The 19,891-nt window shown below is 44.4% G+C and overlaps 1 protein-coding gene across 1 annotated transcript in view; it reads right to left on the bottom strand.

The window, feature by feature from the left end:
* PPEF1 (protein phosphatase with EF-hand domain 1) overlaps positions 1-19,891 on the bottom strand; it is a 387,937-nt gene that overhangs the window by 199,598 nt on the left and 168,448 nt on the right. Inside the window, exon 4 of the mRNA XM_078656153.1 lies at positions 8,397-8,572. Within this exon, the coding sequence (XP_078512279.1) occupies positions 8,397-8,572 (176 nt within the window). The remainder of the gene's footprint in view (positions 1-8,396; positions 8,573-19,891) is intronic.

Genomic DNA, 19,891 nt, shown 5'->3' with positions numbered 1-19,891 from the left:
GGTGCGGGGGCCAGGGGTTCTGGTGCTGGGTGCGGTCCAGGCGCAGACGGCCGCAGACGGGCTTGCCTTAGGCGTGCAGTCGGCGAGCAGCGGCCGGCATATATGGGGAGGTGGGAGGGAGGAGCAGCTGGGAGGCGGGGGCAGCGAATGGGCAGTGATGAGCCATTGGGGGGGGTGGGGCCGCAGGGGACGCAGCGGCGAGGGCGGTGAGGGACAACAAAGGTAACAGTAGGAAAAAGGGGCACAAAATTGAGGGAAAAACGAGTGGCACAGAAGGCAGAAGGGCACAAAAAAACGAGTGGAACAGAGGGCAGAGGGGCACAAAAAACGAGTGGAACAGAAGACAAAAGGGGCACAAAAACAAGGGAAAAATGAGTTACACAAAGAGCAGAAGGGTACAATAAACACTGCTCTGCCAGCAGCATAAAAAATTGAAGAATACAATGATAATAAACAGGTTTTTTAGCATTACATATTTCTTCGTGTCTTGGGGGCACGGCCTAATAGATGACAGTCACGGAGGGAAATGGTGCGCACTGCTGTCAGTGTGCATGTCGGTTTGGCCAGCTGCCTCAGGACAGCCAAACCAACATGCGCATTGACATCTCCCCAGCCTGAGCTGCATTGCCGGGTGGGGAGAACAGCAGGCGCAGACTCCCAGTCCCCGTTGGAGTAGAAAACAAGCCCGCTCAGGCCAATCCCAGGACTTCTCTCATGGTGGTACCAGCATGAGAGAAACGCTGGGATTGGCTGTAGGGGAGTCTGGGATCCTCAGCCTGTGCAGAGCAGTCAGCAGAAGAGCAGCGATCAGCAACTAAGCACTTTTTTTGTTCTTTTCCGTAAACACTTCCTTGCCACTTTCACCCGATACCAGCCACTACTGAACATGGTCGACAAAGAGGGGTCTTAGGCCAGGGTCCAACGGTCAAAGATTGGAGTCTACAGTCATAAATCTTTATTAGGATTTAACAATAAAGCCATAAAAGCAAAACAAAAAGGAAGACAACTATTACTCACTTATACAAAACCAGAAACATAAATTCATGTAAAACCATTAGCAGCACATATGATTTTTAAAAGCTATAACAATGCAGCTTCAGATAAAAACAATTAGAAAAATAAAGGCCAAATCCATTTTTGTACAAGAGTGCAGAGTGCAAATAAGCAAAATACATTTATCAGTCAACGACAGTAGTACCCTTGTGCCTGTTAGCACCACAACTAGGGTAAATGGGTACGTGATTTGGTTCTAATAGTAGAGGGGAAATGACACAAGCATAATCAATAAAGTGCACAAAAGACCATCCACGTAAGAGTTCTTAATCTTAGAAGTTGTGTCAATTTCATACAGTACTAAAGTGCAGAGTCATCCTAGTGTTCATACAAGTCTATAAAAACATAGTGACTAAACAACATATAAAAGGATCTGGGAGGGATTTTAAAAAATACTGTGCTACTCAAGATTGTTTAAAATTACATCTTTTAAAAATTGGAATAATATACCTTGCTCGAGAAGATTTATAACAAGCACAAAATAAAACAATGTGGAGGTCAGACTGCTTTGATACCATATCACAAGGGCAGGCTGATAGGTTGGAATGAGTATATTTATTAAAAGGAAAACCTAGCATCAGAGGAATTAAATTAATTTGAAATCTGATTAAGATGTGTCTGTGCTGGGAATTATTTGTAATTCCTAGATAAGAATACCCTCCCTCTAACATTGGGGGTATGTGTTGGTACAGAATAACCAGTTTCTTTAGGTGGTTAGATTCAAAACGATCAAAAGAGTCCTTTTTCAAATAGGAGGACTTAAGTTCAAGCTTAGAGATTTTCTGGCAAGCACTAGAGTCCTCAAACAATTTCTTGAGCCCAATGTCGGTTAGGGGTTTCCCACATAATATAACCAGGCTATTTTTTGCCAGTTGTCTTATCTAAGGCAGATTTTTATAATCAATTGGGTTAGGCTCACCATGTCCCTGCGCCATACTGAATGCCACAACACAATTGGAACGAGCTTGATACTGTCAGTCAGGTAAGGCACGCCTAACTCTAGGTGACAAGTATAGTTTCAGGACTTAGGGAGAGAGGTAATACCCTTAAAGAAACTATCTTCCAGGTTTTGGAGAAGGCTTACGGATGCCATATCCCAAATGCCTGCCCCATAAGAGGCAGCGGAGACTGTTTTAGCTTTGTACATTTTTTTAATAGTTTCAATGGGTTTTAATCTCAGCCTTCTAGTGAAGGCTGTGATTGCCACTATTGTCAACCATTGTTGCCCAAGACCGTAGCTTATCAAAAACGACCCGAAGATAAGGAAATGAATCTACTGGATCCAAATTCTGAGTGCCACTATGAAAGGAAGACATTTTTTTGCCCACTGGCAACTTTGGTGCAAGAAGAAAGGATTTCGACTCATTAACCTGTAAATCTAATGAGGCCATAAAGGCTATATAGTCCCTTATTAAGTGCTCGAGGGCCAAACCTGTTCTAGCAATCAGGACTGAGTCATCTGCATAAATCCAGTATTGATATGCTGCGGCCATCAGAAATGGGGACATCCTTCCTTGACCCCCTAAGTGCTTCCCCAACCAGTTAGTGTAAATGAAAAATAGGAAGACGGCAAGAATGCACCCTTGTCTTACTCCCCTGATGATCTTAAAGGGGCGAGAGCATTCCCTATTTTTGCTTTAGCACTGGCATATAATTGGCGAATAAAAATTATTACAGCGGGATTGATCTCCATGGTGTCCATTAGGTCCTATAGTTTCGTATGGAAAACAGAATCAAAAGCGGCACTGAGGTCCATAAATGCCAAAAAGATTTGACCCCCCTTAGCTCTAATGTACTTGTCAATTGTCAGGCTCAGGTTTAGGCACTGAACAATTGTACCATTCCCTTCTTGAAACCCATATTGTGCTTCTATCACTATGTTTATCTCCCTGGTCCACTCCTCCAGCCTGTGCAGTAAAAGTCGCCCCATTAATTTTGCTGTTGTGTCCAATAAAGAAATTGGTCAATAGTTCTGAGCGTTCTTCTTATCTCTCTTTTTAAAAATCGGGATTGTTATACTATTCGAACATGTCAGTAGGGGGCCTGTTTTTGCTATTGCATTTAGCACGTTCATGAGTAGGAGGGCCCAGAGGTCCTGATGAGTTAAAAATAGATCAATTGGGACCCCGTCTGGGCCCGGGACCTTCCCATCTATACATTTACCCAGGTCAGATTGTAGCTCTTCCAGAGAGAATGTCAAATGCTGTTTCATGTGGAGGAATATAGGTGAGTCTTCTGCTACTCCATTCTCCCCTGAGCCAAAAAACCCTCTCAAAGTGGGCCACCCAGTCTTCTTCTCCCACATGAATGGCTAGTGTGGGACCTTCATGGTTTTTGAAAAACGGGGAGTCTAAATTCAAGTGTCACAACAGGCAAACTCCAACTAAACACACAGACATCCTAATGAATGTTACTTTATACCAGCAGTCACTTAAACTTGAATTCACAGAAAATATATGCCCTAGATTAAAACTCTGGAGCCTTGAATAAAGGAATTTATGAACGGGGTGACAACTTGATTGCTTTTCCGGCAAAGTTGAAAGTTGCACATCAGTAATTTTCTGTAAACCAATGATGTGTGTATATATGTAAAAAAAAAAAGTAGAGTACAAAAAAGTAGATTTTAAAGTAGGTACAAAAGTAAAGGTAAAAGAGTTGCTGATAGCCTATATGTCTAGGGAAAAAACAAAAAGGCAAGGAAAACAAGTCAGATTTTTACTGCTACATTTGCATTAACCCTCAACTTAACCCCTAACAGTTTAACTTTTCTTAACCCTAACAATAGCCTTTTTTCAGTTCATCATTTAGTTTCTGACGTTTTACAAGGAGATACCACATACTACCTAGCATGCAATCCTTCTTATTAGTACTGTTGCTTAAACATTTCAAGACTCCCACACCAAGATTAACCTAACCTCTAAATCTAAGTTAATGTTAAATTAACCCTATCCATTAACCTAACCCTTACTCCAATCCTAAAACGAACCCTTAGTCTAACCTTAATCATAACCCACTCCCTTACACCTTCCCTTTAATTTTAGTTGCTCTGTCTTTTTAATTATTGTTGTACTGCAAACTAAGACTACACAAACATCACCGACTTAATGAAAAGAACATTTAAAAGGCTATCTACAATGAAGTATAGAGGGAGGTCGTGCTTGAAGAGGCAGAACGAAAAGCAGCCGAGGGAAAAAAATGTCTTCCATATTATATACTCCAACTAGTACACATGTCTTTATTCGTGAAAGCCTAGTCTGTCTTTCTATTCTCAACCTCTACCAACTATCTGAAATTCACTTTCCTTTTGCTTTATTTTATAGGGTATTTGTCAGATCACGTTAACCAGTGGCTTCTTGGTGGTACAATACCATGCATGTGTTAGGATCTAACCAATGTTCATCCCCTGAAGTAACTAAACAATTAGCAGCAAAGTGTGTTATTAACATCTTCTGAAAACAAAGATGAGGACAAATGATTCACAAAGTCACCCATAAGACAGCTGAGGGCATTCACTTAACAATATTGTACCAGAGAATGGTGCATTGTCCCAATTATCTGGATCATGAGAAACACAGATGAAAACACAGCCCTCCTGCACTTCCTCCAAGCAAGTTAAAAAGAAAATCATTTTTTAACATTGCATTGCGACTCACACCACACCAAATGACCCACAATACCTACATCTTGTACAGAATAGTTAAAACTATTGGCCTGATCCACATAGGTAAATATAAATATACATGTGTATTTTAACTTGTGTATTTGTACACCTACACCTAGGTGTAACTCTACACTTGTTTGCTATTCACAGTCTTTGAGTGGAGATGTATATCTATATGTTGACTTACATGTCTCTACGCTCTCAAATAAAGGAGCCACGCCTCCGACAATAGAATGTCTGAGTATACATTTATTACTGGTGACTTTTCACTAGTTGTGGTGGAGAGCTCCACCACCTCTCACTTTTGGAAAGTATAGGGACATTTAATAAATATATTATTTGAAATAAATAGCTTTATAAGATATTCTTACATTGTGGCAAAGAAACATCAATCAAGGTGTAAAGAAACAGGCTTTTTGTAGGTTTCTCCCCACTTTTTGCCCCATTTGGAATTCTAGCTGTTGGTTTTTGGACTTTAAGAGGGCGCGGAGGCCTGCTAACCAGACCTCAGTGCCAGTGTTCTAACCCCTTACAAAATGTATGTCGATTGGCTATTCCCGTTGGCATAAGCTGACTTACTTATAAGTAAGTCCCTAGTACATTGTACTCATGGTACCATGGGCAGGTAAGGCAGAGTGTCCACCCAGGACTGCAGTACTGACTGTACAACCTTGGGTGTGACAAAGTACAAAATCATTCCCAGCCTGCCACTGTAGATTAGAAGGGCAGTTGTCACACTGCCACTTCAACTTTGCCATTGTCATTAATGGCAAAGCCACTATTTCTCTTCACAGTATATGTAAGTTTCCCCTAAGGAAGCCATATAGAGCCCTAAGGCAGGGAACTGTACGTTATTAAGTAGGACGTGTATGTTTATATGTGTCATAGAGGCAAAACCTCTCAAGTTGTCATTTTGCTGTGGAAAAGTTTGTAGCCTCAATGGAAAATACAGAGCTACCAGCCGGCACCTCAGCCTGGCTCACTTCTGAATGGGACTACCTAACTTGGTATTGTAAGGTATCAAATTAATCGTGGCATTAAACCCCACATGTTACCCAGGACGAATTTAATGTCACTATTAAAGTAATGCAACTGGCCAACAGAACAGGTGTGAATGACTCCCAGACTTAGAAACAATAGCAGCCCGCTGCAGGAAGCGGTGTCACCTTTCTCTTGCAGGAAGCCACTCAGGGTGTTAGCCAAAAAGGCGAGCATCAAAGGCAAAGCTGCCTCTGATTGGAAAAAGGCAATAACACTCCAGAGGACATATATTTTGTTTGGGTAGGCAGGTGGAGACAGGGACAGAGATGGAAGACCAATACCCAAACCAGTTTTCCCGTTGGCGTGTAGCCCTCAGGTAGCCACACCTCTATGGTAGGATACCAAGCTCCTGACATCTGAGGAAGGGTCCCAACATCCTCAGAGGGGACAGAATAGTGCACTCTGGGATTGCTAGATGCCACACATTGCCAAAATGTCATCACCAAGAGGAAGGTGAACTGGTAGCTCATTGGCTAAGGACAGCGTTGTCCTCTCAGAGCACTTTCCCAAAATAAATATGGTACCCTGAACCTCAGATCACATCAGAAGTGGTAGAAGAATCGCCCTGCTGACCCTAGGATTGCAAAAAGAAAGGCTGCACCATCTTCTGGATTGCACCTGCTGCACCTTGGGCTAGCGAAGTTAGGATTGAGCCTGTGGCTCCTGGCTCGAGGGAAAGTCGTGCCCCATACCAAAGTAGTGACTCCACAGGTTAGTTGGTGGCCCCTTAGAACAGCACCAGAGACATTAAAGTTGAAGAAACGCAAACAGCAAGTTAGTAGCCACTTCAGAGGTATCGCCGCTGACTGCTGCTGGATGCTCCAAGAGACCAATCTTCAATGGCAAAAAGTTGCACCTAAGCCCGTCGGACCCGGGACTGTCATCGGAGTCCAGATTCGTCACACAAGAGGGACTATAGCCCCCACTAAAGGATTTCATGGGGATCACTGTCCGCAGAGAACTTTAGCCCAGCCACAGCTGGCATTCTGTGGTCTCACAGAGAACTTTGAGGGACCCCGACCTCTGTGCCAAAGTCATTACACATGACCCGTGGACTGAGGAATAACTGCAAAGGTACCTCCGTCGACCGAACAGCATCCTTGAGCAATTTCATCTCCTGTATTCTCAGCATTAGGACCACTCAATTGATCTCCATGCTAGCCGTGCTGTAAAGTGTGGAACTAGACTAGACAATTCTCTGGTGACCAGGTAACTGTTGTTCAAATCTATTCCATTGGTCCCCAAGACCTTCTCCCTAGCAGATTTGGTCACCCACGTCAGGCTGGAGTAGTTGAACTAACTTTCATAAACTTTTCAAAAGTTTACAAACATAAATTTACCAGTGCTTGTTTGCAATTGAATTCAAAGTGATAACACCTATGAAATATGTATGTCTGGTACCCTCTAGGGGGTTTTGCTCATAGCAGGGCTCCAAAAATCCATAAAAATATAATCTATTTTTATAAATTGGTGTCCTGTTTCTTTCGTGTTGCGTGGCTTTCTTATTTCGTTGTTTGACACTATTAAAGGCTTTACACTGTTCCCTTGTTCAGGTTTTACTGCTCAAAGCAACTGCTACCCAGGGTTGAGCTTAAGGTTGTGCACAAAAGCCTGACTGGGCTAAAGACATTTTTTTCAAGTGTATTCTACTGTAAAGCTGAAAACCATACCATATAATACGCCCAAATCCTCACACATGGGGACTTTCTTGTCACACGTATCACACCTTTGCCTGAGCACTTCCCTCACGCTAGTCATGTCACTTTGTTCACAGGACACTGCAGTACTTCTTTTTGAAATGTAATTTATGGATGGATTATTATATATTAAAATCATTGTTTTAATTTGCATATGCTATTTAGCATTTTGTGTTACCTTTTCTACCTAGAGACCATTGTTGTTTCATAATAATAATTACCCCAGGTCCCTTAGATACCTAGAGTCTCCCTTCTATCATTGATACTGAGTGATTGATAGCCAGCTCCATTTTAACAAGAGCCTACTATTCCGAGTTCAATACGAAGGGCAAGTACTGAGAAACTCAGGTGAACAGATTATAATGGTTTTAGAATTTTCTCCTCTACTCTATTTGAAAAGGACAATCTTAGAAACCCATATAAAAGATTAGGAGGCACATTTGTCTCTTAAACCTGCAAAAAAATATTTGACTCTTTTCTTCCCTCTTGCAATTTCAAAGCTATTTAAGCCTCCACCAGGACTAATTGCTTTCATTGATATATACTCTTTGACAAGACAAGATCCAAGTTTTGAGCCATTACCACGACCAAGTACGTGTTATAGCTTACTTGTCAAGTTTTTTTTCCACTAACAGACATTCACATCTTCTGGGCAATGGCATGCTCACTAACCAAGCTGATCCATGCATGATGTTTGGTACTGCAGCCTGGCCTAATCCATCAAACTCACAAAGTATCAATTCTGACACCCATCTTACTCAAAACGGACCGTGCATCTCAACAACCCAAATCAGACTCCGGTCTGTGGTGGAAACGTTGGAACCATTAGAGATATCAAAAAACTGCAATGCCACAATTCTAGCCAATTGTCAGCTATAGAAATTATAAAAAAACAATGACGACATGTGAAGTCAATTTTTAAAATGCAATCTAGCGTAACTTACCCGTTGGTTCTTGAAGGCGTGAAGTAATGCATTGGTGTCAGTGATAGTCAGGGGAAAGGAGAGTCGTGGACCATCGTAAGAATCAGGGACCTGTATTCTCTCATACTCCAAAACCTTGCATCCTTCGATGCTCCCCCTGCGATCACCTGTAGCTTTGAAAAGATGAGAAATCAAATCTGCAAGAAAGAAGGACAGCAATCTAAGATCATAATGCTGTGTGAGGGAAAGATAGACATCTTCCCAGTCCAGGATCTTTAACAGTTTCTCTTTGTAGAAGACTGACAGCATCAACAGCAAGTAGCCACTATCGTGATCCTGAGATTGTATGTAATTTAAACTCCATTCATTATTGTTTATTGTTGGAATACAAATGTTCTATTAACATTGCCTTGCATTGTTCTATGTTAAGTTACCATTTGCTGCACCATTTTGTGTTTTGGCGCTCATTTCGACTCATGAACTAAACTAATGTATGCCTGCTTGAGAAATGGTTTCTGGTGAGTTTATTTCTCCAAGGTTGAGCCTTGCTTTTCTAATGAATACAATGTTCTTGCTAGCACATACCTTTCCCACTAGATAGAGGCCTGCTCTCACGTGTCCTGTGGCAGGCACAGCTGGAATGACCTTGGTTTGAAGGTAACGTGTGCCCGGCCTCAGAATCAAAACTTATACTCTGTACTTCTTTGTTTTAGCTGCCCCTGCCTAAAAAATTCCATTGTAGGCGTGTCTTCATTGGTTCTGAATTGTACATAATGTTACTCTATGCTTGCTGAAGTCAGTCCCTCTGCAGTAATCCTAGAAGGCTGGCCAGACTGGACTCCGCTCGAATGTACCTGATTAAAATATACTTGGTTTGTATTCTCTACTGTCTGACCGACACTTCATTTGTATGGAAAGCTGAGAGGTGGTTGTGAGTGACCCGGGTGGCCCTAATCGGGTCACTTCCTTCATTATGTTTCCCCCCCCCATATGCTTTAACAACTTCTTAAGGTGTGTGGAATGCTAATGTTTCCCGTAAATAGAGAAACAAGTTGAAAAAATAGTCTGTTCTTCAACAGGTCACCAAAAACAGTGTACCATCAAATTAGATGTTTGTCAAGGATGTGTGTATGGCGGTGGACAAAAACCTGATCCGTCACATAAAACATGCAACAAAGATGTGTGTGGTAATTCTGTCTAAAAAGGGTACTGCATAACAGACTTCAAACTGACCATTGTTGAGTCTATGGTGTATTGTTTTGTTTGTGGGAGATGTGTGTTTCTTTATGAGTGAGATGGATATGAAATTGCTGTGATTCAGGGCACATGTTTCCGTTGGGCTTGTTTGTGCTTGTGGGGATTGGATGGTGACATTAATGTTTAAGACAAGTGGTAGCATGTTTACCTAGACTGTGAAGTGTACGATTTATATGAAACGTCAATTATGTAGAGTGCAGATGATCCCCTTGCATTCTTTGGCCTTTCTCTTTGATACCTTGGTTGAATGTCCTTGCAAGTGAGTGAAAGTGTTAGTAGATAACACATGAGTTGACCATGCTACCCTGACAAGACAGTGGGTGCACCTCTATGATCATCTGGAATATTATGTTGGAAGAGTTGTGGGAAAGATACTTAAGAAATAGTGTGGGGGGAAAAAATGCTGGTGCTTCTGGTTCTGATCAAACTCTATGACTTGGAATTTTCTGGAAAGGAATCACAGATAAAACAACATAACCCTGTGCAACCATGTGTGTTCAGGAAAATGGCACAATGATTATAAAGCTGGATTTACTTGCAGGGGGCAATTTGGAAGAACGGAACAAAAATGTTTAGAAATAGGGCCTCACAAGAGGGCAACTCAAAGTCCTGATCTGGTAATTTTATGGTTCAAATCTATTTTATTGTATTTCATTATTTCAATGCAACATAGTACAGAAATACCATATGTAGCCAACTCAACACATGCTGTTCTGCATGGCAGAGAATTATAAAACATTGCCCCAACCATCCCTCCGTATTCCTCGCTGTACTCACTCTGATATAACACACCTAGACTTGATAAGGTTCCCGTGTGCCATTCCCCGCTTGTCTGCCCTTTCTGTTTGTGCCTAGTGAAGTACAGCCGACACAGGTTTCAAGGACATGCCCATTTGTAAAATCCATCAGAGAGTAATGATAAATATGGTTGCCACAGTTCTCGATAGATGTCCAGTTGATGAGTCAGTGCAAGAGTCAGACGTTCCATACCTAGTAGACGCCATATCATATGAAGCCATGCCATGTGCTTAGGGAGCTTCTCTGTGACCCAGTCCGAGAGAATGGCTAGGAGTGCTGCTCCCAATGCCAGGCCAATATGCCGTCCAATGCTAGATTTAGGTGGAAAAGTCAATGAGTTGGGGAGGCCTATGACAATGTATGACAGGAAGCATGGCAACTGTGAGTCGAAGCATGTGTCAATGTCAGTCGAGACAGTGCTCCAGTATCGTGTGAGTTTTGGACAGGCTCAGAGAGGGTGAAGCAATTTCCCTGGAGCCACACAGACCCCAGCAGTCTGTATTGCATCTGGGGGTGTCTGTAGAGTTCAGCAGGTGTGAGACATCAGTATGTTGCAACTTTAGTAGCAGTTTCCATACTTGCAGTGTTTCGAACAGTTTGTCATGCTCAGTGGTAAATCTCCCCCTTTCCTCATGTGTCATCAGAGTCCAGCCCAGCTCACGTTGCCATTTTTTCTTCCCTGGGGTTTTATCCTCAGCACAGGGCTGCAGGAACAGAACGTATAATTCAGTGATGAGACGTCAGTCGCTGTCCTTGAACAGTAGCCACTTTTCAAACAATGTGAGTGGGCATTGTGCTCCCCTGCAAAGGTGCCTGCATGTATCACTGCAGCTCTGACTCTGGCAACCCAAAGTCAGTTTTGATCTTTTCAAAAGAGATGGGGCCTGCAGCGTCAAACATGTTCCCGATAGAGCGGGAGCCAGTTGCCTGCCAGGTCGCAAAAGCGTTAGGATGTAGACCCGGAGTAAACTCTGTGTTACCTAAAATAGATGCCAGTGGTTACTGGAATTAGAACAGGCTTTTCGAGTGGCGACTGGGTCTTATAGCCAAAAGGTGGCTCTGGTAACTTGGGAGGAATACAGTTCCCAGGCTCTCTGCTGCCTTCACAAAAAGGGGATCTTCCAGAGATGCTTTCCTGCTATCACCCTAGCCATAAAATACCAATATTTTTCCAATTCTGTACGGCTCAATTTGACCAGGAAGCAGAGTTGCACCACCTGGTAGTAATGCAAAAGGCTAGAGAACCCCAGACCACCCTCCAGGGTTGAGCGGGAAGTCTGCTAGCGAATCATATGTGGTCTTCGTCGCTCCCAGACAAATCGGTTGATTTTCCCCTGTAGAGATTGAAGCCTGCCCACTGGGGGCTCCAAAGGAAGGACCTGGAATAAGAATAGAGCCCTTAGAAGTATGCCATCACCTTGGCTATGTCCCATTTTAGAAATTGCTCTTGTTTGTCTTTAGGGCATATATGGAAGCCACGGTGAGGTTCAGATCTCATACATATAACTGGTATGCTAACAGTCACACTCCTATTTCTGCAAGTTTGCACTCCACTGTGCCCCTAAAGGAGCAGGAGGAAAGAATAGCCACTCCACCGGTCTTGGTAGGATTAGAGGAGAAGTATTGTTGTGAAAAGTGCCATGATTTCAATCTGTGCCAGTCATGGGTATCTAGTGTGTTTCCTGTAAGAGGCAGATATCACCTTCAGGGTGTTCCCAGTAGGACAAAATGCCTTGTAATTGCCTGGCTGCTAGGCCCTTACACATTTAAAGTGATGATTTTCAACTAATTGTGGGGGAAGGTGTAGTAGGGCTAAGACGTTTCTGCAGGGCCAGGAGTGGTTGTGAATGCTGCTTGGTTCATAGGAGCTGCATGGCGCTAACAGGCTGGTCATAAGAGAGGATCACTCTGAGCGCAGCCATGTAGTAAGAATGGAGTGAGTATCCCCCCTACAAATACCCGAACCCTAAACTGAATGAAACCATAAACAAAATGTCTGCTATGTCTCCGGTGATAGCCGGATAAGTCCTGATGGTGCTCCCGGGTAGGGATCCGCAAAGGTCACCTCCGATGCTACAGGCAAGGTCACCCACCCCCGCCAAGCCCGGCCCAAGAGCCAGACAGTGTCAAACGACCATAGTAAAGAGGTCTCTATGGGTCACCAGCAAGACTGTCAATGACCACCTTTCTTTCCATGGCTATGGTTGCAGGGTACAGCTGCAGGCCTTTGGGGGAAGCCGGTACTCGGTTCAAGCGGTTGCGCTACCGCTCCTTAAGCTTGCGGGGTCCTCGCAAAAAGGTTATACAACATATCGAAACATTGTTGCACTGTGTCATGTTGCACTCATTATGCAGAATAAAGCAGTGTGAAAGCTATTTTAGTCTTAATTACCACCTATAGGATCTACCATTCTTAATAAACTGTTAAAACAAAGAATGCAGTTTATAAAATCCAGTCAGTGGCGGCTCCTCCGCTAAGTCGGAGGAACGTCGCCCCGCTACTTTTTACAGTGTAAAAAAAGGAATATTAAAATGATAATAACTCGAGGTTATTATCATTTTAGTTTTCCCCATTGTGGCATCTTTGTGGGGTGGGGCTGCTCTCAGAGCAGGGGGAAGAGTGGTTTGCACTCTCTATATGAGCAAGAGCAAGAGCGCTTGGCCGGTCTTCTCGGGCCACCCTAAACGCGCACATACTGTGTTCTCCATGCAGGTTATATTACATTTCCGTCCGGGAAGTAAGTGATTTTTTTTTTAATCCCGCCCGTCCTTCCCCTGTCCCTTCCCCCACCACACCCCACTGCTGCTTCCAGGTAGCAGCTGGCTGGCCTCCATGGAAGAACTTCCAACTTCCATAAATAAGCATAAAGTGGAGAAAATGTGGATTTCCTTTGTGAAGTTTTCCACAGAATAACTGCTATTACTCCAAAGAACCAGTTTTTTCAGCTAAGCTCGCTGCCATACACCGCCAGAGCAGACTTGTGTGAACAGGAGGAAAAAAAAAAAAATTAACACAATATTTAATGTAAATTCTCCCCTTGTTTTACCCCCGTAACATTACTCATAATGCGGGTGTCTGTAAAGTGCTGCACACCAGTCATTTGTATGTTATACCTAATAAAATACCTACTGGGCAAACTTTTAATTTATTTGTTTTTTATTTAAGTTTTTTTATTAATCCATGATAGTTACCACAAGTTACAATACATTAGAGCAATGGTTTAAAATATAGTAAGACGTCTTAAAAAAGCATTTGATGATACATAGAAAAGGGTAGCAAGACCAAATACATAAGGTTCATTAACCCCTTCGGTGCTCATGACGGAGCGGTTCCGTCATGAGCGCCTGTTGAGCTGTGCTCATGACGGAACCGTTCTGTCATGACCACACCCGTTTTTAAGAACGTTCAGCACAGCGCGAAAATTCGTGCCGCGCTGAACGGGTTAAAGTGCAAGTATATAAGATCGTACAGATATCTCCGCGAGCTAATACCTCATTTATCCATAAAGGACACCACCGGACCCAAAATCTCCATGCCTAATTTCTTTTTCCGAATACCTTCAACTTCATATAAGCTATATTCTATATTAAACATGGAGAGAAATTGAGCCCTCCACAGTTCAAAAGTTGGCGCATCTTTCTGGAGCCACATTGAGGCAATACATAACCGGACCACAGCTGTGGCTAGAAAAATCAAGTACCTGTATCATCCAGCATGATCCGATCCCTCTCTCTCAGCTACCCACAACAGTACCTGAGCGGATGACAAACTGACTGGGCCCCCCCAAATTTCTGCTAAGAATTTCTCTATATGCCCAAACAGGTTCACTAAGCGCCTGCATGCGAAAAAGATGTGTACAATGTCGGCATCTTCTGATCCAAATCGAAAACATTTTTCATCATTTGTACCACCCCATTTAGACAGCTTGGCTGGGGTGCAGTAAAGATTAAACACGGTTTTATAGTGTTGTGCTCGGAGATTAGCAAATATTAACAATCTCCCTGGCAATTCAATGGATGTTTCTACCCGCATACCAATACACCCCAGTATATTGTCCAATTTAGTGTTATGGATCTCTAAATCATTGCCCTTCATATCTAACAGTAGATTATACAATGTCCCAATGCATGCATTCTTCCTCACAGCTTCGATAACAGGGTTTACGCGAATATTCAACCGATGTTTTCCTAGATAGTCACACACTTGTAAATATAAAAAAATTCAAACCTATTAACATGAAAATTGTCTATTAACATTTCAAAAGACATTATTCCCCCGTTGGCATATAGATCCCCCAAATGATGAATCCCTTTGGTCCGCCAACTATCTATGATCCTGTCCCAAAATATCGGTGGAAGGAGTGTTGCGGCTGTGAGGGGGGGTGTACTGAGATATCCTCTCTAAACCATAATACTTTTGCACCGCTTTCCACACCTTATAGGCTGTGTTTAAAACCTTAAACCTGGTTTTCTTATAATAGATTGGCTCTTCGTTAATAAACAGTCGATTTTTGGCATCACTGCCCAATAGCATTTGATATATTGATTGGGCTTCGGCAGCACAAACTGGTTCAGCATCTGTGTCACGAGGGCAGTGGGGAATTCACAGGCCAAGGGGGTGACTGGTGGGAAGCCCGGGAACTGTCAACCCATTTGTTTTCTTCTCTGCAGGAAGATACTTGGCCGGCATCCAGGACAGAGCCGTATGCTTACGAGGACTGTCCCTTTAACTGGGAAGATACCGCCGTCACGTCATGAGCTGCCGCCCAATAAGGAGCACCAGAATGCGGAACGTGCTGTGCGTGGACACCGGAGGAAGTCTGGAGAGTGCGGAAGAAGAAGAACGGTGGAACAGTGCAGGGGAGGAGAACCCAAGACGACCGGAACAACCATCCAGTCCGGAGGTAGAAGGCCAGCGAGGAGACGGGGAGCAGAAGCCAGGAGGTCAACGGGATCACCTATCGCCGTGCCACGCCCCATGAGGAGCGTGGCTGACCCAGGTACGGGCCAGATTCTCGGGCTCGGTTGGGAGGCGGGGGAGGCCGGCGGGTTAAGATCGTTATCCGCCCACCGCCTCCTTTGTAACTTCTGTAAATAAACCCCCTCACCACCACTCCTCTCACCCTTGCGCCCTCGTTGCTTGGACACCGGTGCACCAGAGTGATTCCTCACACCCTTCCCAATGTGCTAAGACAACCAGGATGTGATACTGACCCGTGGTTTGTTTGTGTTTTCTTTTGGGGGTATTAGTTGCGCTATCCCTACCTGGACCAGACGTGTAGGACAGGACTGAACCACCCAGAAGAAGAGGAGGACTCCTCGTGCCTTTCTTGTTTTGTTTTAGTTGTTTTCTTTCACTGGATAAAACTCACTAATATAGAGGGGTAAACTGGCTACCTGGAAAAGACGTGACTATCTCAAAATAAAACCGTCTTTACCCCGACGTAGTGTATTTCGTGTTCCTTCCGACCCCGCTACAATCTGGTAATAAAATATTCATATGATGCAGAATACATACATTATGATATATGGTAAAATCCGGAACAACCCAGCCTCCCTTCTCACGGGGGAGGGTCATATAGGGCATAGCTCTGCGGGATTTACCCTGGGCCCATAGGAAGCTGGCACAGACTGACTGTAATACTACAAGTTGGGCACAGGGGATTTCCAGCTGTACAGATCTAAAAAGGTATAACATTTTAGGTAGTATCAACATTTTAAGGACATTACAGCGTCCCACAAGTGAAAGATGTAAACACTCACACCGGTCCAATTGCTTCCGCACATCATTTAAGATGTTACACCAATTAACCTCAACCAATGATTTTAAGCAGGTCCTTAACTTGACCCTCAGATATGTTACCTCACTCACAACACCCGGGTCATCAAATGCAACAATGTTAGAACACAAAATTTGTGTCTTTGCCACATTAAGTTTGTATCCTGAGGCAGCCCCAAACTCTAGCACCAACTGTTCAATTTCTGGCATGGCCGTGGTAGGATTCAGAGTTACCCCTGCAAAATCGTCTGCATACGAAAAACACACGGTAGTGCTCTTGCCTCCACATTACCGTCCCTATCCCTGCACTTTGTTCTAACATTTTTAAAAACGGGTCTATATACAATGAAAACAACAAGGGAGAGCAGGGACATCCCTGCCTTGTTCCCCGCGAAATATGTACTGGGCTTGATTCAATGCCCATGATGCAGACTTTAGCTGATGGACGACAATATAAAACTTGTGTAGCAGTAACAAAGTTCTGTTTAAAACCTACGCAGCACAACAAAGTCCATAAAAATTCCAAAGCGACCGGTCTAATGCCTTTTCGGCATCTAGAAATATCAAGCGAAGCTCACTCCCCGTAGTGCTAGCTATATCTAGCATGGTTACAACCCTGTTGATATGATTGGTTGTCCCCCTCTCGGGGATAAACCCATGTTGCCGCATTGACACTAACGGGGTATTACTTCGGCCAACCCGGTCGCTAAAATCTTGGCATTGATTTTGCCATCTGCGTTTAAAAGCAATATCGTCCGATATGGGCCAGGTTGATCAGCCTGTTTATCTTTTTTTTAAAACAATAATGCTAGCCTCATCCCATGTTAGGGGGCAGCTCCTGCTCGGGCCTGTTGAAAGGTGACAAACATATCAGTCTTTAATACTCCAAAGAAAGTTTTATAAACTTCCAATGGGAGTATGTCGGGCCCTGCTGCTTTGCCCAAGCTAAGCTATTGATAGCTCTTTCCAGCTCCTCCATAGTAATAGGGGCTTCTAACAATTCTGCATCTTGCGTGTCCAGGTGATTACGACAATTCTGTAACAGGGATTCCCCGCGTGTGAATCCTAACCCTCACTGGTATACAGTACCTCGTAGAAATCATGAAACACCTTTAAAATCCCAGCATCGGTTTCTACTATATTGCCCCTAGAATCTACCACAGAGCTAATCCTCTGAGCCGCTTCTTTAGATCTTAACCTCTGTGCCAAACAGCGTCCAGTAGCTTCCCGTTATTCATAATTTAGTTTTGTGTTAATAGACTATTTTTTAGCTATCTCTTTGCTCCAATATAAATTTATTTTGGCTTTGCCCCGGGCTACTTCTGTTTGGAGGGCTGCACTCTCATGGCCCGCATGTATGCCCTGCATGAGTTTTTCTTCAGCTACCATTAGAAAAGCATATAATTCCTGTAATACCACTCACATTTGCTTTTGCTCATATAGGAAAAAGCTAAGGGTCTCAGCCCTAAAACCAGCTTTATGACTACTCTGGTACACCCGGATCAGTCTGGATTTATGCCGAATCGTAATACCTCGCATAATCTACGCCGTCTACAGGCGGTATTGGCCCGCCGGGAGTACATACAGGAACCAGCGGTACTTCTCTCACTTGACGTCACTATGGCGTTTGATACCGTGGAGTGGCCTTACCTGTTTGCGGTGCTTCGTCACTTGGGCTTCGGCCCCAAGTTCTGCGCGTGGGTCCGCTTGCTTTACACCAGGCCACTAGCCCAGATAGCAGCGAACGGTCACATCTCCAGAGATTTCCCGCTTGGTCGTGGGACAAGGCAGGGTTGCCCATTATCCCCCTTACTGTTTACGCTAGTCCTTGAGCCACTGGCGATTTGGGTCCGGTGGGAACCATCCATCAAAGGTATCAGATGGTCGCCGTCGTGGGAGGATCGGATATCTCTCTATGCGGACGATATCCTTTTGTATCTCACCTCCCCCAAAAAATCTATTCTAGAACTACTGAACGTCTGCGAGAAATTCGGGAGAGTCTCAGGGTACAGAATTAATTGGACTAAATCAGTCTTGTACGTTCTTGCTGGAACCCCGCCCCCGCTTCCGGCGGACTGTCCGTTACGCTACACAGACGGCCCCTTCAAGTATCTGGGAATCCAAGTTACTTCCGACCCGGACAAATTTTACGCCCTCAATCTGAAACCCCCTCTGGAGCGGTTCAATCGGGACGTGAAGGTGTGGCGTTCCCTCCCTCTCACTCTCCTAGGCAAAGCCGTATTGTTCAAAATGATGACGTTGCCCCGTTTTCTGTACCTCCTTGAGAACACACCGTTCCCGGCCCCCCCTCCTACTTTAAGACCATCGCGGCAGCAGTGTCTACTTTATTGTGGGACGGGAAATCGGCACGGATTGCGCAGTGCAAATTGGTAAAGGACTGGTATGATGGGGGTATAGCGCTCCCCAATATTGAATTGTACTACTGGGCTGCCCACCTTAAGCAAATCAATTACTGGCTACACGCCCCACAAACAGAACCTGCCTTCCTGGCGGATAGACAGGGTATCGAAGCCAGGGGACTGTTGAGAAACCTGTATAGTCGTAGCGTCCCGTCGGATCTGATAGGCCCGACCCGTCACACAGTCCAGATCTGGTACAGGGCACATAGACACATTCAGTGCGCGAACGAAATTACACAAATGACACCCCTGTGGGACTTACACAGATTGGGGTTCATGGGTAATAGCAAGGGATTCCAGGCATGGGACTCCATAGGTATTTCAGTGGTGGGTGATCTCTGGAGAAAACATAACATGGTAGACTTCACCTTTCTACAAACCAAACACGATATGGACCAATCAGAATATTACAGATATATGCAAATAAGACATGCGCTTCTCTCAACCATCCCGGCCGGGACGAAACTACAGGACTCTACCCCTCTAGAGGATAGGCTGCTTACAGAGCATATGCCCCACAAAGCGACATCCCTCACATATCGGAAACTGATCAACAACCTCCCTGACATGCTATCCAAGTTGCGCCTTTGTTGGGTGGGCGATATTGGTGACCTTGATGATTCAGAATGGCAGGAGGCTCTCTCCTCGCCCAAGGAATCGGCGATTCCGTCCAGACTTAAACTGGTCCAGTTGAAAATTCTTCACCGCACATACTACACCAGAACAGTCCTTCACAAAATAGGGAGAACCTCTCACGAATTTTGCCTCCGTGGATGCGGAGAGAGGGGGACATTTTACCACACAATCTGGGACTGTAGTCATGTGGCCACGTACTGGGCAGCGGTTATGCGGACCATTTCCCAAACCACGACTATTTCCCTACTGCCCAACCCACGTCGCTGTCTGTTAAACATTTGGGAGGCAGAGGACCTAACCCATCGTCAGCGAGACTGGGCTGTGCTGGGTATGATGGTGGCGAAGCGCAATATCGCCAAACTGTGGGGCTCCAACGTGCTACCCATGCTGAGAGATTGGTGCAGGGACATGGATGACGCCATGGTGGCCGAGAAGGCGGTATTTGTCCATCGGGGATGCCTGGCAAAATGGGGGCAAATCTGGGGGGCATGGAACAAATTTAGGGGCGATATATGTGAGCCACCGCGAATTGACTCAGACGAGTGCCTTTTAGATTGAGGGCTGGGCCTGGACTTTATAGGTTGATTGTTATGTCTCCTAACGTGCTGTTCTCCGCCCCTCGGTTG

Source organism: Lissotriton helveticus, chromosome 8, assembly GCF_964261635.1.
Source record: "Lissotriton helveticus chromosome 8, aLisHel1.1, whole genome shotgun sequence".
Taxonomy (NCBI): Eukaryota; Metazoa; Chordata; class Amphibia; order Caudata; family Salamandridae; genus Lissotriton; species Lissotriton helveticus.
This window is presented reverse-complemented; position numbering and strand designations above follow the sequence as displayed.